Below are 26099 nucleotides of genomic sequence, written 5' to 3'. Positions count from 1 at the left end.
TGCACCTTTATGTCAGGCTTGTGTTTACATACTGGGATGCTGGGAAAGGATACATAAGAAATTAACGAGAGTAGTCAGCTATGGGAAATGGAGTCTAGAGGGACAAGATCGCACATTTGGTTTTTATTTATTTCTTAGTCATGTGAGTTTATCGTCTATTCAAAAGACTTCAAATGAATATGGGGAAATGTTAATTATTAAGTTTAGTTTAAGTCCACACATAACTAAGGTAGTCTTTGTGTTGATGTGAATATATTTCTCTGTGTGTGTCCATTTTTAAAATAGATGAAGAAATAGCCGTATATAGTGGCATACAGCTTGGGACTGAGGCAAGGGAAATAATTTGAACCAATCAGTTTGGGGTCCGCCAGGCAGGAGAGTAACACCATCTTAAAACAACATAACGCAGATGAGGAAAATGATCAGTGACACACCAGGAGAACCTTAGAGTCAGCGTTCTGCCCCAGCTAAGCCTGTGGGGTTCGGCAGGGGTATCATGAAGACGCTCCACCTGAAGGCTGCACCGTCCCCTCTGACAGACAACTCAGTACATCACTGCCGTGATGGTGAGAATGTGGAGTGTTTGGGCGGACTCTGTCTTCTGTGGCAGTGTATGCAGTAAGCAGTGGACAAACAGGTAGATGGGTCAGTCAGAGCTAAAAATACGGTCATTTGATTCTGTGGTGTTACCAGTCCGAGGCTGTTTTGGGTCTTGTATGTGTGACTTGTGTCTGGTTGACAGGTGGCCTTTGCACCTGGAAGGCCACGCAGCCCAGTCACAGCAGCCCATCTGGGAGCAGGACCAACAGACGCCCTCCAGGGCTCATTCTCTAAGCCACAGTTGCCACTTTCTCCACTTTTCCAACACACAACAGTCCTCTGAGGTCATCTGGAGTCCCAGTCTACCTCTGAGTCTTGGCTCCAGACCCCATTCAAGTAAACTTTTGATGCTTGTGGCCAGAGCACCACACGTGCTCCGAATCCACACCATCGGCTCTTCTGTCTACTCTTGTTTTGAATATTCCAAACTTATTCTCATCTCAGGGACTTGGCATTCTTTGTTCTTTACTAAACATCACGCACGCACACGCACGCACACACACACACACACACACGCACACACACACACATGCACGCACACACACACACGCACACACACACGCACACACACGCACGCACGCACACACACACACACGCACACACACACACGCACATACACACACGCACGCACACGCACACACACACACACACGCACACACACACACACTATCAATTCTAAGTGGTCACTGAGGATGAAGATTCTTCTGCCTCCGTAACTTTAAAGAAGATCTTCCTTCCATTCCTTCAAGTTTTTTATCAGGCTTTCATCATCACTTATCCTGGTTGGTAGAATTTATTCACTGTGATATTGGCAGTATCTTCCTAAAACTTCAGATGTGAGCCTCGGCCATCTTTTACTGTGGCATAGCATGAGACGCTCACCATCAGGCTCTTCCTCTCGTTCCGCCTCCCCCTGGCACCTGTCTCCCTGTTTGTCATCTCGTCAGCTGATTGTGTGGCTTGTGCCATGTTTTTGGTTTGCCCATCTCGGGCATGCTCTTCCTTCTGCCTGGGTATCCTTCACATCCGCGTCCCGCAGCCTTTGATCCTGTGAACTGTTGCATAGCTAGACTGTTCAGTTGTCAATCACTTTGATGGACAGAGTGATTGGTTCTGGAGAAAATGAGTTTATGATGAACATGCTTTTGACAGGCATGCTGAGACATGCCTGTAATCCTCGTGCTCAGTGTCCAGGGCAGCAGCCTTCCTACTTCAGGCTAGTCTGTGCCACATAGTAAGGCTCTATAATATGTAAACAAATGGGTTTATTTCAGTTCACAGTTGTGAAAATTTCAGTCCGTGATCAACTGGTCTTGTTTGTTTGGGGCCTGTGGCAGGGCAGGAAGTGTGTAGCAGGGCAGGAAGTAGCATTGGTAGTGCGTGCACAGGTGCTCACCTCATAGGCCTGTGCAGGACAGGAAGTGGCATTGGTGTGCACAGGTGCTCACCTCATAGGCCTGTGCAGGACAGGAAGTGGCATTGGTGTGGCCACAGGGGGTTTTTTTGGGGCCCTTTTTTCACCTTCAAGGCCTGTGCAGGACAGGAAGTGGCATTGGTGTGCACAGGTGCTCACAGGAATTGAGGAAGAAGAGTGTCTTAGTTACCTCTGTGTTCCTCTGATACAAAAGCAACTTAAAGGAGAAAAGAGAATTCTGGCTTCCAGTTCCTGAGGGATAGACACTATGGTGGTGAGGAAGACATGGCAGTGGGCAGGAAAGGCATGGAGGCAGGTCAGGAGGCTTGGCTGGCCACATTGTAGCTGTACACGGTGAAGCACAGTATGAACAGGAAGTGTGGCCAGCTATAGAGCCCCAAGGCCCTCCCTCTGCAATCCACTTCCTCGACCGACCTTCTGAAGGTTCCACAACCTTCACAAACAGCACCACTAACCAGGGGCCAAGTGTTGAGGCACACGAGCCTGTGAGGGACATTTCACGGTAAAACCACAACAACGAAGGTCTCCCCATCCCTTCATGGACGCGCCTGCAGTAACCAGCAGACCTCCCTCCCAGTGAAGTTCCTGCCACCTCCCGGTGAAGTCAGCCAGGAGCCACCGGCAGCCACGAGCATCGTGCTCATCTTCTTGCCAGACTGTATTCTCTAAATCTTGCTGCTCCAGTCTTCCTTGCCTCCCATTCTCAATATAAATCTGTCTAAACACAATGATTAATAACCATGTTCCTGCCTTGGAACTGCCTAGGTTCATGAATTTGACCTGGCTAAAAATCAGCCACTCGTGAGTGCTATGCTGTCTTGAAACTGCCAAATCATATTCAGCCTTTCTTACCTCTCGGGGCATGGACAAAATGTAGACACATCAAGTGCCAGAATGTCATCCTCTGGGTGGTTTCTGGTCCAATTCCCAGTGTAGCTGGTGTTCCCGTCTGAACCCTCATAGCCGGAGTGGGTTACTCTTCTCATCACGTGACAGAATACCCACCTGAAGAAACTTCGTGGAGCTGAGCGGGTGCAGCCCATCACGGGGAGGAAGGCAGGAAGGGAGAGCATCTCACGTTCTTGGTACTGCCGACATGGGGTAGCTAGCTGCTCGTTACTGCCAAGGAGCAGAGATCACAGGCCAGAAGTGAGGCTGGGCTGTAATTACCCCTCAAGGCCCTTCCCTCGGCAGCCCACGTCCTCTGTCTGTCTAGACCCCACCTCCTAGAGGTCCCACAGCCTCTCAGAACAGCACATTGTAAGCTAGGGCCGAGGGTTCAAACATGTGAGCCCAAAGAGGACACCTCGCACTCAGATCATAACCCTGGCCCATTATAACCAGAAGGAAATTCAAGGTGAAAATGTATTACTTACAGGTACTTAAAAAAAAAAAAAACCCAAACTCAAAACCAGTGGTATCTGGTTTAGAAACTAAATTGGAACCCACGTTTCCTTTCTTGGGCTAATGGGATGAAGGAGAAAACAAGAGACCAAGAAGAGAGCGAGTGTATCCCAGCCCGCCCAGGACCTCTCTAGTCCCCTAAGGGCCTGTCTCTTGAGCCTTTAGGGGACTAGAGAGCACCAAGCCAGCTCTTTGGAGGGGCAGATGGAGAGCTGCAGGCTAGCACAGCACATCAGCTCCCCTGTTGCTAGACCTCCTTGGACCATGCACTTCAAGTTCCCCAGAAAAGTGGGCTGCGGCCTCAGCCCAGTTCCTCAAGTGTGGCTTGGTTTTCTGCAGCGCCATCTTCGATTCCTGGTTCATCACAAGGTTCCTTTCGTTATCATGTAGATTCCAGACAGGCAGTTGTACCGTTTGGCCTCTGTTTACCCTTCTGGTTTCAGGCCGCCTCAACACGGTGGCCACACCCTGTTTGCTTTGACCACAGTTAACTTGGAGACCAGTCTCTGTGTGATAGTTATTTGAGGGTACCCCTGATAGGAGAGGCACAGACGGCTCATCCAACGGTCAGAGGATAACTGTGGAGTCGGTTCTCTCTCTCCACCATCCCCAGGGGTCCCAGGGAGCCGACTCAGACTGTCAGGCTTGCACAGAAGTCTTTGCCAGCTGAGCCATCTGGCTGGCCCTCCTCTTTGTAATTATTGACTCTCAATCTCCATAAACGATCTTGGAGCTGGAAGGGGGGTTGTGTCAATATTTTCTCCTACCCATTCCCATATCCGCCATCATCCACCCTCAACTTCTTTCTCCCCGGTTTTTCCCTTCCTTTTAGGTCGGTCTAATAGGCTTGTCTGCCTGGCCTCTATTCTGTCAATTCATTAACAGCAAATGAGTTATATCGAATAATACTTACTATCTACTGATATTTTACTCTGGGCCAGCTATATTATATAATGTTAGCCTCAGAAAATCAGGTTAAAATAAGATGAATTGAGCCTCTGATTAGTGTCTTCAGGTTTTAGGCGTGCAGAGGCTTAGGGACTGGAAGTGACTTCCACAGCTGGTTAACAGTGAAGTCTGGCTGAGGACTGAAGTCTCCAGGCACCTGGTCAAGTAGTGTTCATTTGCCTAACAAATTAAAGTTGACGGGCATCGTGGGATCGGGTTTTCCTGTGCATTACAGAAGCTAATGATTTTTCACAGAGGAGAAATGGATAGGGTTTTAGGGATAAGTTGCATCTATTATTTCCATCTTATCAAGTGGGGTCCTGTATCCCAAAGTGTTTCCAGACTACGGAAGTTTCCCCCTGTGGTCTCAGAGTTCAGAAGTTGTCAGCGTGAGATGCCTGGCGGGCCACCTCACTCCTTTGCCAAAAACACTGTGCCGCCACTGCCCCGTGACTCTGGCTTCCTGTAGTCCCTGCTTCCTCCTTGAACTCGTGTTTGGTTCTAAAGGACACCCACATGGTCTCTTCGGCTCCATCCGATCTTTGTGTTTGAAGGGCAGGATGCTTAAAAGTTGAAGTCACCGACTTGCAAAATGAGAAAGTCTTCTGGAGAACGCTGTGTTCTCTAGACTGTGGCGTAGGACATGTGATTGTCAGTGCAGGGCAATGTCTGACTTTCACACAGTTCTTACCGAGACAGTGAAACAGCACCGTCCACCCAGGGTCTGGCGGAGGACTTGAAAAGCCCCAGGAAGCTTTTTACAACCCATCTCCACAAAGTCCCTTGGGAAATAGGAAGGAATTTTGGTGTTTTTCTTTAAGTCTGGAGGGTCCAGGAAGACCAAGGCAACCATGTCCTTACATTCTTAAGGCACAAAATGCCAACATGGAGGAAGCCTATATAAAGTTACCCTGGCTTGGCAACATTCCTGTGTGGTCCAAAGTGATGGGAGACTAAGAAGTAAAATGGAATATTTGTTGAGCTGAGGAGAAGTAAGCGATGCTTGCATCTGTGATCTCTGGGGACCCAGGCCACCTTGCTTAGTGAGGGGACTGGGCTGAGGAACTGCTGATGCTGAAGGGTCCCCTCCTGTGTCTCCACAGGTGCAGTGATCCCGCTGCTCGCCCTCACTCGTGGCATACCACCAAATTTGGAGAGAACCAGCCTGATGCCAGCATGATGCAGATATCTCGGGGCACGATGGGCCCTCCTTGGCACCAGAGCTACCATTCCAGGTGAGTGGCCACAGCTGGCATCTGAGGGTTCCTCTCCTTCAGAGGCCATGTTCTCCCCCGAGTGTCCTTTTTCCCCTCCTCTTAAAATGCTAACTGTGGGTGACTCATCCTCCATCACTCCCTGACCTGGATGGTTGAGGGGGGCTGGAAAGCTTGAGCACGGCTGGTGATTTGAGCTATTTATGGAACCCATTCCCTGTCAGCTATTTCTCAACACCTATTATAATCTTATATTTGAAAATTCGACAGACTTCTTTCCTGGGTGCTTCAGTGTCCTGTCTGCACTATTAGAAATTGTATATGTTTTCAGCTAAATTGATGATATGCTTGTATTTAAATGCTCTCCTTGGGTTTTCTCCTCCTGCCAAATCAATGTATCTTGCCCTGTAGCAGAAACAACTAAGATGGAGAATTTCTCAGTGATGTGATTTCCCGAAGTCTGCTGTTCACTTCCCTCCTCTGTATACAGGACTATTCTAAAGAATACAGAACTTGCTAGGCAGTGGTGGCACACATCTTTAATCCCAGCACTCGAGTGGCAGAGGCAGGCCAATCTCTGTGAGTTCGAGGCCAGCCTGGTCTACAGAGCTAGTTCCAGGACAGCCTGGACAGGGCTACCCAGAAAAACTCTATCTCGAAAAACTAAAAAGAAAAAAATAATAAAAGGAGTACAGAATTTTTTGCCATTTTGCAGTGTGTACAAATTACTGTCTGAGTGTGGACAGCGGATCGGTATGTGAGTGAGGACAGATCTGAGTCAGGTCCTGCAGTCTTCACATGTAGCTGCTGGGTGACATGTATGCTGTAGTCAAGAATGAACAGTGCCTCTGTGAGTGCGGCAGCCCAAGGGGTTTACCCGGGAAAAGGGGATCCTAGCCCAGACCCTCGGGCATACTGAAGGAAAAACCGGAGTCAGGATTGCCCACACCAGCTGCATGCACAAGCTCGCCTCCATTTTGATCCCGAGGGGTCAGGCTCTACACTGTATTCTCATCACTTGAGTCAGGCAGAGGTGGGGCGAGGGTAGGGAGGTGGGAAGGGCATTTTACACCTACGTAAGAGCGAGGTGCAGGTAGTGTGTTAGGGAGAGCCACGAGGAGGCTTCTGGAAGGGTTATTTAACAGAGGGTGGCTGTACTTGGGAGAAAGGTAGGATTGACTCATTTACAGCCCTTAAGGATCATGATTGGCTCAAAGGCAAATCCTAGGCCTCTCTTTGGTGGACACAGGACAGGACAGACCTCTTCTGTCATATTAGAGTAAAAATCAGGCCACAGGAAGAAGTGACTCCTAGTTACTTAACTTCCTATAGACATTCCTTTCCCTCTCTGTAGGCCTCCCAGTCTCTCTCTTAGGGGGTTTTGAGACAGGGTTTCTCTGTCTAACAGCCCTGGCCTGTAGACCAGGCAGGCCTCGAACTCACAGAGATCCGCCTGCCTCCGCCTTCCAAGTGCTGGGATTAAAGGCGTGTGCCACCCACACCTGGTGTCCTCCCAGTCTCTTAAGGGGACCAGTTCACCCATCTGAGCCATCTGCTCCAGAGTAGGTTCCCTCACGGTTCACCCTCCACAAAGGACCCTTGATTTACAGCGCTGTAAGTGCTGGGGCTTTGTACAGTGTGGACACCTGACACCTGAGGGAGGAGGAGCAGGGGCTTTAGGTGTGACCTTGGGGTTACTCTCATTCCTGCTCGTGAGCGTGAGCACTCTTTGATCTCGGCTTCCTATTCTCTAAAATGGAATTAGCGACACCTATGTCACTGGGTCATTGTGAGCATTAAATAAAGGAATGCACGCAACTCCAAGTGCAGGGGGAACATTCCATACATGACAATTCTAATAAGCAGGCTGGGGGAAAAAAAAAAAAAAAGCAGGTTGGGGGCTGGAGAGATGGCTCAGCGGTTAAGAGCACTGGTTGTTCTTCCAGAGGTCATGAGTTCAATTCCCAGCAACCACATGGTGGTTCACAACCATCTGTAATGAGGTCTGGTGCCCTTTTCTGGCATGCAGCCAGAACACTGTATACATAATAAAATCTTTAAAAAAAAAAAAAAAGAAGAAGAAGAAAGAAAGAAAGAAAGAAAGAAAGAAAGAAAGAAAGAAAGCAAGCAAGCAAGCAAGCAAGCAAGCAAGCAGGCTGAAGATTTGGGGGTCCAGGGAAACTTGCTGAAGGACTTATGATAAAGCAGAGCACATGAGTGCCACCAAATGGTGAATCCCTTACAGCCTCCCAGCCCTCCCATCCTCACTGGCTTAGGAAGCCCTAAATCTGAAGCCCTACTGTGACTTCAGGGATATACCGACCCTACAGCAGAATCAGACGGTTGTAGTCAGGGTGTGGGGCACCTGCTTGAGTGACTGCAGTGGTATCCAGTAGTATCCGGAAGGCCGCCCTGCCCTTCTTTCTCCCCTTGTCCCACTGTGTCTGCCTCCTGCTCCTTTGATGCCAGCATGGCTGTTAACACAAAAGCACTGTGTGCCAAGAGGAAGCAAGCTCAGATTACCCAGAATGCTGCAGGTCTCCGTCTTCTCCCACCTTTGCCCAGGCACACCTCTGTGGCTCTGCCACACGGCATCCCTTCCCTGTCAGTCTACTTGGGGACACACAGTGGCGGCGGCAGCTGGGAAAGGACCACCGGGGTGTCTGTCCCCTAGGCTCACGGTGACCTAGTGTGCCGGGTTGGTGGTTGGCGGTTGGCGTCTGTCTGGTGGCTTGGATTTAGTTTTCCCAGCCCAATTTTAGGTCTAAATCCAGGGGTGGTCTTCTCGTGAAAACAGGAGAGTGGGGATGGGGAGGTGTAGGGAGGACAGAGGCAGTGAGGGCAGTCGGCTTTAACTGTCTTGTGAGCGAGGTGGGATTTGGAATCGTCCCGAAATTTGATGGTAGCTGCTTTCTGCCAGGCCCTTGCCACTTTCTCTCTGCTGTCATGTGAAAGTACCACGAAGCGGTTCTAAAGTATCGGAAGAGACTGTGAGGACACGTAGTCAGGACACGTAGTCTCTCCGAAAAGAGGCTGAAGTAGTACTATCAAAACACTCCCACACAGGACTCACTGAGAGATCCATTCACCTGGCAAATGTGAGCACCCCCATGTCTCAGGTGGCCTTAGTGATGGGCACGCTCCCTGAGCTTCATCTTGTAATACTGTTTCTCCAAGAGTCTTCCATGAAATGAAAGTTCATTAAGTGTTCCTTGGCAGAAAGTTTCTAGAGTCGAATAAGTTTAGAAAACTTTGCTTCGTGTATTTCCCCTTTGGAACAACAGATGAACAATAGTTTATGGAAGCCCCAGAAGTCTGGTGGTAAACAGACTTGTTTATCTTCAGCCCAGTGTTTTGCAAACAGATTCGATCATTTTAGGAATTAGGGTTCTGTGAGTACACATCAGGACATTTTTCATATACTTGTTTGTGCTTTTCACAATGTTTTGAGCATTTAAAAATTACTTTTTTAAAAAAAGAAATACTTCATTCTGTGAATATAAGTGTTTTGCCTATCTGCATGTATGTGTACCACGTGCATGCCTGGTGCCCTCGGGTCTGCAGAGATCACCAGGTGGATGTTCCAGGGACCAAAGGCAGGTCCTCTGCAGTATCAACAAGTGCTCTGAACTGCTGAGCCATCTCTCCAGCCCTCAAAATCACTTCTAAGGACACAAACCCCAGAGTAGCATAGAAGAGCACATGTATGTCTGCCACAGAATCAGCAAATGCTTTGTGTGTGCGCTCGTGCTTTCAACATTGTGGCTAGAACGGAGTAGCTTTTATATGACCAAAGCTGTGATAGGATATCAAGTGGTGTAAATGCTATGAGGGGAATAAAAACAGCATTATAGGATGTAAAGAGAGCCAAGGTGATGGTTATTTCTGGAAGTCTTCTGACATCGAGACTTGAGGAAGGGAAGGGAGCGAGCCAGGTGACGGGCACTCCGGGTGGTAGAGCAGTGAGTCCAAAAACTCCGAGACACTGGCAGAAATGGGCCTCATACGTCTGAGTCATTGCCCGGAGGGTCAAGGGCTGGCATGCAGTGAGCAAGGACAGCAGTAGCCGGTGAGGTTGGAGAAGACGCAGTCCTTGATAGTCAGGTTGCCTGTGTTAGCACTGAAGCTGTGGCGGGTGTGAAGATTTCATTCCTCACTGTGACTCTCCCACCTCCATTCCGTAGTTTAGAATTATCAAAGGATGATCAGGAACATCAAAGCTAATGGGAGTGAGTATCTCCAGATAACGGTGGACAGACTTGTTCCCAGAGGCCAACATCAGGCCCCCACATCCCCGGGCAGCCTGAGGATGGACCACTGAGGGACAGAGCAACCCCCAGGGGAGGAGAGTAGCCTTACAAAGTCCTCGTGCGGTGCTGTCGACTTGAGGTCTGCATCAGGAAGTGGGTCCCTAGACACTGGCTCTGGTCTGGTATGTGTGTGGGTGTGTGTGGGTGTGTGTGTGTGTGTGTGTGTGTGTGTGTGTGAGAGAGAGAGAGAGAGAGAGAGAGAGAGAGAGAGAGAGAGAGAGAGAGAGAGAGAGAGAGAGGCGTGACTTCCTGTATTCTGAGATCCATCGTGATGGCATTCTCCTGCTCAGTGGTCCAGCCGGCTGTTGGTGTAGTTGCCTATGTGTATGTTCCCAGGTTAGGTCTGAATTTCCCTTTCAGCAAATGACTTTTGCTGTGTCGTCACCTCTGCATCTCCTGCTGCGGGAAGTTAAAGGCATTGCAGCCCAACAGATGGGGCTGACTTTTATGGCTCCCCTTACCCTTGCAACAAGGCTCTGCACTTTAGAGGAGAACAGGGAGGAGGAAGGAAGGGCACGGCAAAATTTAGCCACGACACATGCCATGCCGTTGAGGGCAGGTCAGTTTTTCCTGAGCTGGCAGGCTCACAAACTGTTTCTTCTTTCTCTCTTGACCTTATCCTGTCCTTCCCAAAGCAGGCTGCTTCAGGAAGTTGACTTTCCCTGAGGAGAAGAATTAGATTCTGTTGAGGTAAAATGCTGAGCTTGTGGTCTTCTTGCTGACCCCGGAATGTTTTGCTGGTCCATCACAAGTTTTAACTCTGAACATTGTCTTCGAGTCTCTTCATACATTCTCCGGAGACGTTCCAGCTTAAAACATTAGCATACACTCGGCACTGTGCCATTACATTTACTTATGTGAGATCTAGAAATATATATACTACCTGATTTTAAATGCTCTTGAGTCTCTACTTGTCTGAAAATGAAACGCCTAGGTAAGAGCTCGTGATTTACCTTCCTTTGGAGAACAGTGGGTCACGGTGTTTACCATAAGGAGACTGCTGGTTGATCTTTGTTTATTCTAGGAGTCTTCTCCTGAGGTAGAATTTCTTTTTCCTTTCTGGTTCCTCGCATATGCTGGGCAAGGGCTCACCACCGAGCTGTACTCCCAGCTCAGATATATTTCATGGCAAATTTGTATTTGATGTGTGTAGGTGTTTTGTCTCCATGTAGGTCTGTGTACTTATGCATACCCAGTGGCTGCCAAGGCCAGAAGGCAGAGTCAGATCTCTTGGGATAGGAGTTAGAGACGGTTGTGAGCCACCATGTGAGTGCTGAGAACCGAACCCAGCCAGTGCTGTTAGCTGCTGAGCCGTCTCTCCAGCCCCTATCATCAATTAGTATAGCAGTTTTAAGCTCATAGCAAAATTGAATGGAAGCTACAAGATTCCCCAAACTCCCTGGTCCCCACATGTGCATGTTCGACTCTGATTATCTAACAAAAACAGTTTCCTGAGGTATGAAGGGCCCCTATTGAGACTCTTTCCCTCTCCCCAACCCAGAGGAGCAGAAACAAAGGTCTTGCTCTCCTGAAGGCACACTGAGGATGGCTTTGGTGTTGGAACCCCAGCCTAAAGGACCTCCTGAGGCTAAGACCTCCTTCCCAGCCTCCCTTTCTCCCTTACCCTCTCTTCTCTCATTGGCCTTCTCTACCACCACCCCCCCCGTCTCCCCAAGTAATATTCTCCTCTCAGCTTCGAGTTTAGCTTCTCCCCACAAACAAACTGTCCCTACCAATGTTGAGACTCCAGGAAGGTTGCCAGGGCCCAGCTTTTGACTCCATAAAAAGGAATGCTATTAACTAAAATCATAAGCATGTGCTCCCCAAGTCCCCCAGCCTTCACATGCCTATTCGCTTACTAAGCTTTTCTCCGTCTCCCCCACAATGTCTGTAAGAGACAGAGAATGTCCTCCCCATCATCCCTCCTCCTCCTCCTCAGTTTTTCCCCACTCCCCTCCTTCATGTTCACAAATGTCATTTACAGTGGAGCAAGTCACATCATCATGCTGCCTGTGCCTAAGGCCACCCCTATCTTCTCGTAAGCCGGAGCGATTAATTAGAGGCCCCTAAAGCTACAGCCTTGGGCAGTTAATCCTAGTGACGACACGGGGGAATCGGAACAAGCCCCAAACAAGGCCCTTTTTTTTGCCCGCCCTCCCGGAAAAACGGGACATCTTGCATAAGAGTGCATTTATAAGCTGAGCCCTGTGTCGGTGAGCCCACTAAACTCCTCAGCCGCCTGACTGCTTTGTCTCTGTTCTCCCTCCCAGCTCTTCCACAAGTGACCTCTCCAACTACGACCATGCGTATCTGAGGCGGAGCCCTGACCAGTGCAGCTCCCAGGGGAGTGTGGAAAGCCTGGAGCCTAGTGGCGGGTACCCATCCTGCCACCCTCTTTCCCCCGCCAAGTCCACCAGCAGCATCGACCAGCTCGGCCACCTCCATAACAAAAGAGACTCGGCATATAGTTCCTTCTCCACGAGTTCTAGCATCCTAGAGTACCCACCCCCTGGTGGCCCCGGCCAAGAACGGTCAGCTTCCACGGACATGATTTCTGCGCGAGGCGGCCTCCTAGAAGGGATGAGGCAAGCGGACATTCGCTATGTCAAGACAGTCTACGACACCCGGAGGGGGGTCTCGTCAGAGTATGAGGTGAACCCTTCAGCTCTGCTTCTTCAGGGTAGGGACGCCCAGGCAGCAGCAGCAGGGAGTCAGGGCTGTGCTAAATGGCATAGCGTTCCTCGGGGCAAGGGGGCACCGTCCCCATCCTGGAACCAGCAGTGCCCCAGTGCCTCAGATGCTGCCGCCGACAACCTGCCTCAGAAAGTGGGCGCACCCATGCCCCCCACTCGGAGCGACAGTTACGCGGCCTTCCGGCAACGCGAGCGTCCCAGCTCCTGGTCTAGCCTTGATCAGAAGAGGTTCTGCAGGCCGCAGCCAAGCTCCTCGGGCCCCTTGAAGACGCCCTTCGTGGAGGAACAGCTGCACACAGTCCTAGAGAGGAGTCCAGAGAGCAGCCCCCCGGTGAAGCCCAGGCATGGTTACACCCAGAAGGCCCAGCCTGGCCAACCCCTGCTGCCCACTGGCATCTACCCGGTGCCTTCTCCAGAGCCACACTTTGCCCAGGTGCCTCAGCCTTCTGTGAGCAGTAACGGTACGGTCTACCCTGCCCTGGTCAAAGAGAGTGGCTATGCCCAGGGCGCCTGTACCAGGATGGCAGCCTTGGATGAGAACGGGAACCAAGATGAAGCCAGCAGGCCCGGGTTCGCCTTCGGTCAGCCCCTGGAGCGTGGCTCAGCCACCCCGGCGGAGAGAAGCCCAGAGCCCACGGCCAAGTACGTCTCCTACAAAGTCCATTTTTCTGCAGTGCCTGGAAATGAAGACGCCTCCCCGAAGAGACACGTCACGCCTCTCCAGGGCCACGAGAGAAGGAACGCCCATGGCAGCGGCAGCCACCACCACGGCCCCTCCCCTCCCCAGCCCTGGGACGGTGACTTCCAGGAAGATCACAACGCCAACCTCAGGCAGAGACCGGAGAGGGAAGGTCACGGCGGCCAGAGCCCGCCGTCGTCCTCCTCCTCGGGCAACTTTGGCAGGACCAAGTTGGCCTTCGCATCCCTCCAGAACATTCCAGAGAGTCTGAGGAGACAAAGCAGCGCCGAGCTGGCAGGAGAGGCCCAGGAGGGTCCCCCCGGTGGCAGGCCCGGCTGCGCCCTCCACACCCACGTCGAAGAGCCCGGTTGGAAAGCCGGGCCCGACAGCAGGAGCTACCTGGACAGGCCTGCTTCCTGTCCGAGGCCGGAGGGGAAGGCGCAGGCTGCAGACTCGAGGTCTGCAGAGCCCCCTGCCCCACCCCTGCAGCAGGCATCCGCTCTGGCCCCCAGGAGACCCAGCTGCAGCAGCGCCTCCTCCTCCGCCTGCTCCGCCGCCGCCACCGCCACCCCGCAGTACAGGAAGGCCCAGTGTTCGGTGCTGGAGAAGGTCTCCAAGATAGAGGAGCGAGAGCAGGGGCGCCACCGGCTCCCCAGTGTGGGCAGCTCCACCACCTACGGCCTGAACGCCAGGCCCGGTCGGGCCGGCAGTGACTTTGAGGATCCCAAAGCCGCCGGCGCCCATCTCTCCACGGAGCCCGCGGAGCAGCGGCGCAGCGGGGAGCAGACCTTCAAACCCGGGCAGGCGAAGCCCGAGGAGGCGCCCTGGCAGCCGTGCGGCCAGCCGCAGAGGAGGGCCGCCGACGGCCGCGGACCCCCCGGCCGAGGCGCCGAGCCCCCGAGGCCCGAGGCCCGCCTGCTCCGCAGCCAGAGCACCTTCCAGCTCTTCAGCGAGGCCGAGAGGGAGGCCGCGTGGTCGGAGGACCGGCCCGGCACCCCGGAGTCGCCCCCGCTCGACGCGCCCTTCAGCCGCGCCTACAGAAACAGCATCAAGGATGCCCAGTCCCGCGTCCTGGGGGCCACCTCGTTCCGTCGCCGGGACCTAGAGCCGGGCACCCCCGCCACCTCGAGGCCCTGGCGCCCCCGACCCGCCTCTGCCCACGTGGGGATGCGGAGCCCCGAGGCCGCCGCCGCCGCATCAGCATCAACATCAGCATCCGCATCGGCATCCTCCTCGTCCTCCCCACACACCCCTCGGGAGCGGCACAGCGTGACCCCGGCCGCACCCCAGGCTGCCCGGCGAGGTGCACGGAGGCGCCTCACGCCCGGAGCAGAAGAAGCGCTCCTACTCGGAGCCCGAGAAGATGAACGAGGTCGGGGTGTCGGAGGAGGCCGAGCCCGCCGCGCCCTGCGGTCCCCAGCGGCCGGCGGCGGCGGTGGCGGCGGCGGCGGCGGCGCGCTTCTCGGAGAGCACCGTGGCCGACCGGCGCCGCATCTTCGAGCGCGACGGCAAGGCCTGCTCCAGCCTCAGCCTGTCCGGGCCCGAGCTCAAGCAGTTCCAGCAGAGCGCCCTGGCCGACTACATCCAGCGCAAGACCGGCAAGCGGCCCGCCTCGGCCGCCTGTGCCCAGGAGCCTGGGCTGCGCGAGCGCGTCCAGAGCGCCTACCTCCAGGCCGGCCCCGACGGCCCCGGCCCCGGCTTGGCCTCCGCCTGCAGCCTGAGCTCGCTGCTGCGGGAGCCCGAGGCGCTGCACCGCAAGGAGCACCCCCATCTGTCCTCGGCAGCTGCCGCTGCAGATGCTCCCCAGGCCCCCCGGGATCGTAGCAGCTCCTTCGCCAGCGGACGCCTCGTCGGGGAGCGACGACGCTGGGACTCCCAGGTCCCCAGACAGCTGCTCAGCGGAGCTAACTGCGGACCCAGGGGCACCCAGAGAACGGACAGGACCCCTGGCGGGCCGCCTTCCTGGGACATGGTGGCCGCCAAGGCGGGGAAGTCCAAGTCAGCCGAGGATCTGCTGGAGCGCTCTGATACCCTGGCGGTCCCTGTGCATGTGAGGTCCAGGTCGTCTCCCACCTCGGACAAGAAAGGCCAGGTAGGTGCAGCCAAACCCCCGGCCTGGGGCTGGCCCTCTGCCTCTCTAACATCCCTCCTTGGTTCAGTTTTCTTCTTGTAAATGCAGGAAAATAATTTCTTTTTTTCCTACGGTTTTCCAGAGTCCCTTACTTGATTTCCGTACAGATCTATAAATACCTATATAGGTTCTTTTAGTGATATAGTTGTTTTATGGGTGTTTGTGGTGCTGGCAGTTGAACCCTTCATGCCCAGCAAGTACGTCGCCACGGAGCTATACCCACCCGGCCTCTTCTGCTTTTTCTTTTGAGATAGGATCTCACTACCGTTGTCCAGTGTGGGGGCCCACAGAGGTTTCCTAGTGAGATCTGAGCTTGCTTTACACAGCAGGGTTGCATAAGGGGATGGATTGGTCACCAGGTGTTTGGAAGGATCTGCACTTGGCTGTGCTAGGGGGAGGTCTTTTGCTCCACCCCTTGGCATTTCTGTAAATAGCCCTTTAGCAGCAGCAGAAGGGGCCGGTGGGTTTTGACCCAGGCCCTCCCGAGGTTATCCTGTGTTCCTATCTGTCTCTCTCCCTCTATATTTCTATCTAAAGGTTCCTCACTTCTCCCTGCTCAAGAGCACCCTGGGGGAAAAACTGGGAGCAGGTCCCCCACAGTCTAGACTGGCCTTGAACTTTTCGGTTCATCTGACTCAGAATTCCAAGTAGTTGAAAGAAACCTTTGCCACCAGCTCTTGGTTTTGCTATTTTATGTAGGTGGGACCCTGTCTCCCAGTGTATTGAAGCAGGTGTGCATTCACATACCCACTCACACACATCCCTCTTGGAGAAGATGCTGCGCTCTCCCAGATAGTTTCTGCTGAAAACTATCTAGGAGTATTCTCTCCAGTGTAACTTGTGCTTTAAAAAAAAAAAAACAAAAAACAAAAAATTATGGAGGCCATTAAAGCCTAGAGTGCTGCTACAGGTCATTTAAACTCTGTAGGTACAAGATTTTCCAGCTAATTTTTACAGCAGTAGTTTACTACATAGAAGCCCAAACACCTTGTTCTTCTTTCCCAGTACTGTAAAGATGATATGATTAAAAAAAAATAAAAAGAAAAAAAATTAAGAAAAAAGCTGGGTGTATGGTAGTACACACTTTTATTACCAGTGCTCAGGAGGCAGGTACGTCTCTGTGAGTTCAAGGCCAGCCTGGTCTACATAGTGAGTTCTAGGATAGCCAGGGCTATGTAGAGAGATCCTGTCTCAAAAAAAAAAAAACAAAAAAAAAAAAAAAAGGATAGAAAAGCATAGGCAAAAAATAAATTTCGTGTTTAAATGTCATTATTCTGTCTTGGGGAATTGGTTGGATAACTGAGTGCTTTGTGTCCTCTCCCCCGCTCCTCACCGCCCCCAATATTTCATAAGCTGGTCACTTGGAAAGTAAGATTTCAAGTGAGCTTTTAGTTTGTTTTGGAGATGTGGTAAGGTTTCTTCAAATCCCAAGTTAGCACTTTGTACTATTTGTGGAATTGTTTTTAGAAGGGTAACTGAACATAGAACAGTATTTAGGCGTTCTTCTAATAAGGGGACACCACACTTAATTGTTATTTAATCGGGGGATATGGAGCCAAGGAGGATATCCAGGATGAGAGACCTGCTTTGTGCTGCTCAGCACCAACTCACAGACATTCTTGAGCTGCCGCCCGGGCCGGAGCTAGCCCCGGCCTGACTAGAGACACCGTGGGATAACTTCCTGCGTGCTCTTCATCTTTAGCCTTATTTGTGGTTAAAACAAAGCAGTGGGCTGGAAGGTGTTGCTGCTTGGCGAGAGAAAGCCAGCAGGTACAGGCCCTGGATTTGGTCTCCGACCACTGAAGAGGTGGCTCGGGGGTGAGGTGGGATGGGGTGGGGGGATGACAAAATGATTCTTATCGAATAAATACTTGGGTTATGGAGTCAAGGCAAATTATCGTTTTTTTTTTTTTTAGAACTATAACTTCGAATTTTTAGTTTTTAGAATTGTAAGTTTAAAGAACTCTCCCATTATCTAGGTTTTTTTGGTAAAGATTTAGTTAATGGAGAATTTTTCTTCTAGCTTCAGTGAATTCAAACAAGGTAAGTAACTTTGTACAGGCTGAGGTAAAACCAAAATTCTGTGGATTTCCTTTCTGGCTCTATCTGAGTTTATGACACCCACAGAACATGATTGCTCTTACTAATCAGATGCTGGTATAGTGTGAGATCTTATAAGCTCTAGTGTGTGTGTGTGTGTGGGGGGGGGTGTCTGTGAACAACTCTATGCACATCTGACAGTCCGTCTCAAAATTCTGTCAGGTGCTTTCTGTCCCCAGAACAAGTCATCGTAAAAATCAGTTCCCCTGAGTATAATGCTTGATAATTTGGAGGCCTGAAATATTAACTGCCAGAGGCCACTGTTTGAACTACAGGCAGCCTGAGAGCTTTACTCCGGGACCTGACGGGGCCTCTCCCTCGCTTCCTTGGTAGTCCCTCTGACACACACAGCACCCATTCCTTATTTCCCTCGCCTTCCTCTTCATCTGAAGAGGATAGCGACAGTTAGAGAAGGGGCCTCCGTGCTCATTAGACCCCTGCTCATTAGTGTCCACTGAAGTCCAGCCACACCTTGGCATCTTAGTGCTGGGTCCTGCAAAGCTGCAAAAACACCCGGATATTTCCACTGCGGAGACAGAATCTTACATGTTGTTAAAATATAGCAGAGTCCCTCAGAGCTGGTTAAGAGCACTTGCAAAGGATGGGGCTTCAGATCTCAGCACCCACATGACAGCTCACAAGCATCTGTGACTCCAGTTCTAGGGGATCCAACACCTTCTGGCCTCTGCAGACACCATGCGTGCATGACAGACAATACACATAAAAACAAAATAAATCTTAAAATGTAGAATAGCCTTTTTTTTTTTTTTAATAAACTCTACATAGCTTAATTCTGAGGCGGAGGCTTCTCTGGTTCATCTGGACTGCATCTTCAGGGCCCTTCACATTCCCTGTGAGGTGGGAATGACACGCAGTAATTACTGAGGAAATTAGTGGCTCATACTGCAGTGTTAGGGGGAGACAGGATTCTTTGGGATAACCAGTAAGCCGGTAAGCAGCAGATAGTAAGCACCCATTCACTGAGCATAATTAATAGAATTGACTTTCTGTGAATTGTAAAATTACAACTCAATTACAATACTAATTGAGTTTGTGCTGTGTGCCAATCATTGTACTGTTTTATAGCTATAAAATTAATCTTTGTCTATGCAGTGAGGTTGATTGATAACTGTTAGTTAAAGAGGGGTAACTGGTGCCCAGGAAGGGTACAGAATCTGCTCAAGGCGGTAGAGAATGTTAGAGACAGTATTGCCTTGCTTTGGTCTTGACATCATTAAACCACGCTGTTCCCTTGAATAAAGAGAGGTCAGCAGGGGAAAAGGTGGCATGACACCTTCTGTCTGAAAATAGCAGGTGGTAAATTGATTTCTTTTTAGTGTTTATTAGTTAATAATGACATTTAAACTAGGTTTTATGTGGGTTCCTAATTCACTTTAGTAGATGTTGGAAACTAATACCCTAGAGTAGATAACTATTGCAGTCTCTGTATTTTGTTGGTGACAGAGATAATTAAACTTGGAACCCCTCAAAAAGAGTCTAGATTGGGGATTTTATCCATTTTAGGTTACATCTTAGGTGTGCTGAGAGCTGGGGGTTGGCTCAGATTTCTCTGTTTTTGTTTAGTTGAACTCAACAGAGATCTGCCTGCCCCTTTAAGTCAGTTTTGAAATAATTACCAAAAATGAGTCAGATGTTTACCAAGTTAGTATGTGTCTGTGCCTGGTATTTCTCCGGCAACCGCTGTTCTTTTCTGTGTTGCCCTAATACATTCTTCACACGTAGCAGTTTATAGAAAGTCAAGTATTCCTTGACAGTGTACACACGCAAGAGGAATATTCTCCTTGGGTTTCTGCTGCGTTGAGAAGACATTTGGGGGATATGGCTCAGTGGTGAAGACCTTGCTTGGCATGTTGAGAGCCCAATGCTTTGAGGGTGCAGGGTGGAGAATTGATTAACTGGAAATTTGATAAAGTCTCTCAATAGCTGACTATTGGAGTTAACTCCTGCCCCCTTTTAAATGCATACCCACATAAATAGCCTTCCCAGGGCCGAATCCCATGAATGCAGGCTAGCTGCTTCCGCAAACGGAAACACAGAGGATGGAATTGAATGTGAAAACATTTAAACTTCACTGTGCTGGGAACTCAGATGGCTCCCAGGCTGTTCAGGTTAACTGTTGGCAAAACCCGGCCCAATTGCATCAGCCAGGAAGGGTGGTGGAACAGGAGCCCTGTCCTGCAGTGGTAGAGTCACTGCATGGAATCATCTGCAAGTGTTCAAACTCGATTACATCCACCCATCAGCTGCCTTTAACCTATTGAAATTCTACAGAAAGATCTTGGCTTGACTCCTACTTCCTCTGTTTGTTTAACTGTAGGCAGTGTTTCTGAGTTGACCGTGTATGTATGTACACGTGTACCGATGAATGCATGTATACATGCAGATTTCAATAGAAATGTCAATAGATAATATTCCATGCAAGATACTAAGCAAAGTGTCCGGCACAGTAATATACCTGATGAGGGAAATGTGCGATTATTAATGCCTGGGCATTCGCTGCTTCTTCCTGTAAATCACCTTTGACTTTTGGGGAGCAGCAGTGGAGGAGGGGAAACGATACTGAGAATTGAACCCAGGGCCTCATGCATGCTAGGCAAGCATTCCCTGCACCCTCCTTCAACCTTGCCCTATTCTTGTGCTTCCAGGATGTGCTCCTGAGGGAAGACGGCAGCTTTGGTTTCGTGAAGGACCCATGTTGTCTGGCTGGCACTGGATCTAGGTATGTACGTATATGTGGCAATAGAAAGAAGAATGTTAGCAAGGGTGAGAAGTCAGAACCTTGACCCTGTACACTGTGGGGATGTAAATTGGCGGCAGTGTAGAAACCCGTATGGAGGCTCCCGAAGGCATTTAAACTGAGCTAGCATATGACCCAACCATAGCAATCCTGAGTATATATCCCAAAGGATTGAAAGCTGAGTCTGAGAAAGGCTTGCGTGTGAGTGTTCATCGCAGGGCTGTTTACTATTGACAGTAGTCAGAAATAGTCAAGGACTCAAGTCTCCATCAGGGAATGACCATGTAAACAGAACACAGTGGAATATTGTTCAACCTTAAAAAGCGAAGAAATCCTATTGAATATGAGCCTTGATTATATTAGCTAAATGAACTAAGATGCTTTCTTCGTTTTTACCCTACAATTGTTCCTGAGAAACAGAAAAGCAGTCTCCATGAAGAAACTCAACCAAATTAAGCGTTGAACTTAAGTCGTGCTTTCTGAGGGGTGTAGTGTTAGTGTGCTGGGTGAGAGCAAACATCAACTAACAACACCTGAGACTAGACTGGCTCCTTCCTGGGTGTAGCATTAGTCTGTGTTTATGATGTATGTCTAGAGACTTTTAAAGGGGACATCATAAACACAGGCTAATATGACACTCAGGAAGGAGCCAGTCTGATATTTAGACGCTCACATACTAACATTACATCTCTTTGAGAGCAGGCTAGGTGACCCCCTAGAAGATGCTGAGTATTATTGTTTGGCTGGTTGGTTTTGTTTTGAGAATGATTCTTACCCTGTAGTCTAGGAATTTGCTAGCTGGCCCAAAAAGCTTGCTTGGAACTTTGAATCCTGCCTCAGCCTCCCTAGTGCATACCACACCCAGCTAAGATGCTAAATTTAAAATGGTTCTGATCCTCCAATCTGGAGAGTGACCAGGCAGAAGAAACACCATTCTTGTCAGATATACACCAACAGGGTACTTCCTGCAAGGTGGTAGGGATCCCAAAATGCATGAATAGAAGGGAAAAGCATTCCCGAGGACTTACCCCTGAATCCACTGAGAAGTGCAAAAACACCCATAAACATAGCAGGGTCCCTTGTAAAGAAATGGACTCAGTGAAGGAGGTCTGTGATGGGGAGGGAGAGGTGTGGGTGGATGTTTCCTGTCCCGACTGCCTGTTCCCAAATAACTGGCAGCTGCTTCCCAGATGACTGACTCAGCGACGCAATATAAATTATAAATGCTCGGCTGATAGCTCAGGCTTGTTACTAGCTAACTTGTACACTTAAATTAATCCATATTTCTTATCTATGCTTTGCCACACGACTTGGTACCTTTTCTCCGTATGGTGTGTCCATCTTGCTCTCTCAGCAACTCCCTGTGTCTGCCCTTCCTCATCCCATCGTCCTCAGTTTGGCTTTCCCACCCAGCTTTATCCTGTTCAGCTATTGGCCAGTCAGCTTGTTTATTAAAGGAATCACAGAAGGATTATTCCACAGTAGAGAGAGGCTACATCTGAGAGGGAGAAGCTCTGAGGCTCCTTCTCAGGCATCTGTAGCTAATAAAAATAAAGGCATGCATGTGGCTGCAAGTCTGTGGCCTGCCTCTATGTGCTGCATTAGCCTTGCCTGACACTAACGGTTTTGTGGTCAGCTGCTGCCGGGATGTGCGAAAGAGTCACAGCTCTGTCGCACCTGCTCCTCTGTGTCTCTGATTTCCATAACCAAGGGATTTCCTTGGTGACTATAGACACTTGCTTAAGGCACCATGTAGGTATTTGCTTATTGTCAGTCTCCTGCAGAGGTAACTGAATTAGCTTTTTATTTAGTTAGTTATTCATTTTTGTCTTAGGAAATGAGAACACTAAGAGACTTGGAGAACAGAAAATGCTGTAATCAAACCTCCAGACTCAGCAGCCACACAAATGTTCCCCAGGCAGACCCTTCCTTTGGGATGGTTCGGGGCGACGACAGTGAAGCATCAGGCTTTCCCCCTAGAACCCGGAGCAGCTCCCCACAGTGATCCAAAGAGGAGCCGAAGATGTGGGCTCCCTGTTTTCCTTCATGTCCTACAGTCTGTCCTCAGAAGCCATCTTACATGTGTGTCGTGGCAGGAGACGGGGCTGTGGGGGAGACTTAGAAAGGAAGGGTCCAGCAGATACTGCCTATAGGGACTCCACTTTCTACTTGGTTTAAGTTGGTTCAGGGAGGGTATTCAGCTTCTGTGGGGGTGAGGGTCCTCATCTGTGTTTCTGATGGTCAGTGTTTGCTGTTTCTGGAGAGCTCTGACCCCCCTGTCTGTGCCTTGTTCCAGGACTGTCAGTTGCTCAGACAGAGGCCAGAAAGAGCTGGCATTGCCCCTATACCATCCTACCTCTTGCTGGAATGGCTCAGGCTACAAAGCCACTGTTGGTTCCTCTGCTCCTGCCGAATGTTCTGGAGCCCCAGACCATCTGAAGCAACTTAGAACACCTTGCCCTAGGCCACTTTCGGCAGGAATGCAAGGCCACTTTCCAGATGCCAGAGCTGCCTCCATGGCCCCACTCGGCTCCCCTCTGCCGTCCTCCGTCCCCTCCAGTTACCATTCACAGCTCCCCATTGACCAGCAGACGGACAGGAGTGGTCAGGCCGGGCGACAGCCTCTTCCGCCCTCCGCCCCCGCAGTGGCCCACAGACACGATGGCCATAGCCTGACCCCGGCTCCCAGCCCCAGATGCCGTGAGTTCAACAGCCCGGAGCATGGGCTGGAAGAGGCAATGTGCAAGAGGGGGTCCCTGCCTCAGCGACCCCCTCCACTTTGGGTGAAGTGGGCCCCCACAGTCAGAGAGGACGGCCTTCCTGAGGACACCTCGGCGCCTGAGTTTGCAAACAGGAAGCACTATAAAAACCAGAGTCTGCCCAGTTCATGCAGCGCTTCAGACCCAGACACTCCAGGCAGGATCTCTCTCCGAATATCGGAGTCGGCCCTGCAGGCTTCCCCGCCACCCCGGGGGGACTATGATGACGAAGTGTTTGTGAAGGACTTGCACCCCAGGGTTTCTTCAAGCCCCACATTTGAAGCTCTTCCCCCACCTCCGCCTCTACCTCCTCCACCGAGCCAGGAAACCCCAGTGAATGGCTCCGATGACTTTCCTCCGCCTCCCCCTCAAGCCGTGGACGAGGCACTGCTGGATGGTGAGGCATCCAAGGAACCTGTGTGCAGCAGGTGAGTGAGCCGGGCAGCCAGGGCGAGCCTTCAGTGAGGGGAAGGGGTCATGGCAGCCAGGCTTCCCAGGGTGTTGCTCATGGGAGAGCCCTACAATAGAGACTCGGTATGCCGGTTCAGCTCATGAAACTGGCACTACTGGTCATCTGTTTCCCTCGAAGGGCTAGTGTTGGTTGTGTGCTGCGAAGTGGGAATTTAAAGAGCCAAGACCCGACTCCTCTTGTCTGACTGAGCTTTGGATCAGTTTAAGAAACAGAATCCGGAAACACTGTTTTATTGCTGGCAGGACAGACAGTGAAGAATACGACTTCTGTCTGGCCGAAAGGGTCTCCTGATACAGAACCCCAGATTAGGCTTCCTGTCTCCGGGCACTCAGTATCCACAGAGGTAAAGGACAGAGCTAACAGTCGCCAGTGTCTAGGGGAAGTGTGGAAGCCAGGCTAACGAGGAACAAGCATTTCCCAGCACAGTCTCTGAGACTGGTTATTGCTATAGCAGAAATCTCTCTGGGGTCCAGCAGGGTGGCTCAGTTTATGCTAAGGCCTCTGGCCACCAAGCCTAATGACCCAAGGGTGATCCTCAGGACCCATGTGGTGGAAGGAGAGAGCCTGTGCTCTGACTTTCACACATACACTGTTGCACACATGCTTCTCCAAATAAATACATGTTCAACAAACAAACACTCTGTGGTGGCACACACCTTTAATCCCAGCACTGAGGAGGCAGAGGCCTGTGGATCTCTGTGAGTTCCAGGACAGCCTGGCCTGTGTAGAGAGACCCTGTCTCAAAAACAACAACAAACAAAAACAAAACATAAACAAAAATATGTCTATGGGGTAGCATCTTCTGATTGCCACCAAGGTCACTCACCACCACTATTTTCTGTCTGTCCATATCTTCTAGAAAGTTCTGGAGCCCAATAGTAACATTTGTCAAAACTGAATTGCTAGTGGATGTGTCTTAGGGGACCAGCCCCGGGCTCAGGAGAAGGCCCTTCAGAGCCCCGTGGTTTGGGAGAGCACCACAGATGTCTCCTCACACTCCTCCTGATTTGGGAGGCTGGAGCACTGATGAGAGTCTCTCTCCTGTGCCCTCACCTCCAGCTTTCTGTCAGCTCTTCCCTTAACCATTCTCTCTTTTCTTTCCCTAGTAGTTCCTGCCGATTTCCCAAGGTGACCGTCACAAGGGACAGGCACATGACTTCCAAACCACCCCAGACTTCAGCCGCAGGTTCAGAAGCCGAGTCCAGCACACCTTCTGACGGGAATGCTGAGCCGCGGCTCGCCAGCCCTCTTGGCCAGCAGCCCTCTCCCAGCCAGACCCAAAGCCTCATCCATGAGCCTATCGGTAGAACTCAGGATCTAGGAAAGAAAATCCACGCCGAGCCCCAGAAGACCTCGGAAGATATCCGATCAGAGGCTCTTGCCAAGGAAATTATCCACCAAGACAAATCTCTGGCAGACATTTTGGATCCGGACTCCAGAATGAAGACAACGATGGACCTGATGGAGGGTTTGTTCCCCAGAGATGCTAGTGTGCTGGCGGAGAGCGGCGCAAAGAGGAGGGCCTTAGAAATAGCCGTCAGACACACAGGGTGTGAAGCCAAGAGGTAAGTCCCCTGTAGTGCGCCTTACAACTAGACCCCTTCCTGGGGTCATGGCATTGGAGTACTTGAGTGATTGATGTGTTCCTGCTGCCCCAGATGACTGACCATCTGAGCTTAGGGGAGTGGCTGAGGACAAACGTCCAACAGCAGAAATGAGTGAGCAGCAGCGGTGATTGTCGTGAACACCCTCTGTTCACTGTCCATGTGCCGTGCATCTTCATGTAAACACTGCTGCCTCTCATTGTCACAGGCCCCCGAGAGCCGCCAGCTACCTCTGAAACACAGAGGTATAGTAATGTCTTCATCCACCAAGGCCCTAGAACGTGTGGGGGGAAGCGCTTAGATTTGAACCCTGGCTTCCCGCTCTCTTAGCAATTATACAATGTCCAGTTATATAAAAAATACAATGCAGCAGACATATACTTGCCTGTCCTGTCAGCCTTACGTTTTCAGGACCTCCCCTAGGCTCAGTGCTGAGAAGGGAGCAAGGAGATGTGGGCATATCTGAGGCCTCCACATGTCTCTCAGTGAGTTCGAGGCCAGCCTGGTCTACAGAGTGAGTTCCAGGACAGCCAGGACTACACAGAGAAACCCTGTCTTGAAAAACCAAAAGAAAAGGAAAAGGGGGGTGGGGTGGGCTAAAGAAATAGGTGTATATAGGACATTGACTTTGAGGCATTAAGGTGAGCATTTGCTCACATCCTAAAAATTGAGGTCTCAGTGGGAATGCTCCTAGATGTGCAGGGCCCCTTGGCCTCTGCTCTGGAGGCTCCCAAGCCCTCTGCTGGTCCTGGAACACTGCTCCAGCACCAGCCACAGCAGGACTGTGAGCGGTTGTGTTTCCCATTGCCTGGATTTCTTGAGTTACTCTGAGATTTTCTTACATACTGGATTTCGTTAAAGGCTATTAGGAGAAAGATTAGAGTGGGCTTTTTTTCCTTTTTAATTTTCAGTGAAAACTAGGCGTATTGACAGACTGAGGCTCAGCAGTGAGTAGCTTCCAGATGAAATACAAACAGAACATTTCACCCAAA

General features: G+C 50.8%; 1 protein-coding gene across 1 annotated transcript in view; it reads left to right on the top strand.

The window, feature by feature from the left end:
- The window catches only part of Shroom3 (shroom family member 3), a 48717-nt gene that overhangs the window by 9266 nt on the left and 13352 nt on the right, over positions 1-26099 (top strand). The window contains 6 exon segments of the mRNA XM_036201474.1: positions 5491-5622; positions 12182-14606; positions 14608-15375; positions 20181-20254; positions 22569-23459; positions 24610-25068. Of these exon segments, the coding sequence (XP_036057367.1) occupies positions 5564-5622; positions 12182-14606; positions 14608-15375; positions 20181-20254; positions 22569-23459; positions 24610-25068 (4676 nt within the window). The 5' untranslated portion in view covers positions 5491-5563.

This window comes from Onychomys torridus, chromosome 10 (assembly GCF_903995425.1).
Source record: "Onychomys torridus chromosome 10, mOncTor1.1, whole genome shotgun sequence".
Lineage (NCBI taxonomy): Eukaryota > Metazoa > Chordata > Mammalia > Rodentia > Cricetidae > Onychomys > Onychomys torridus.
Note: the sequence above shows the minus strand (reverse complement) of the source record. Positions and strands in the feature narration are given on the sequence as shown.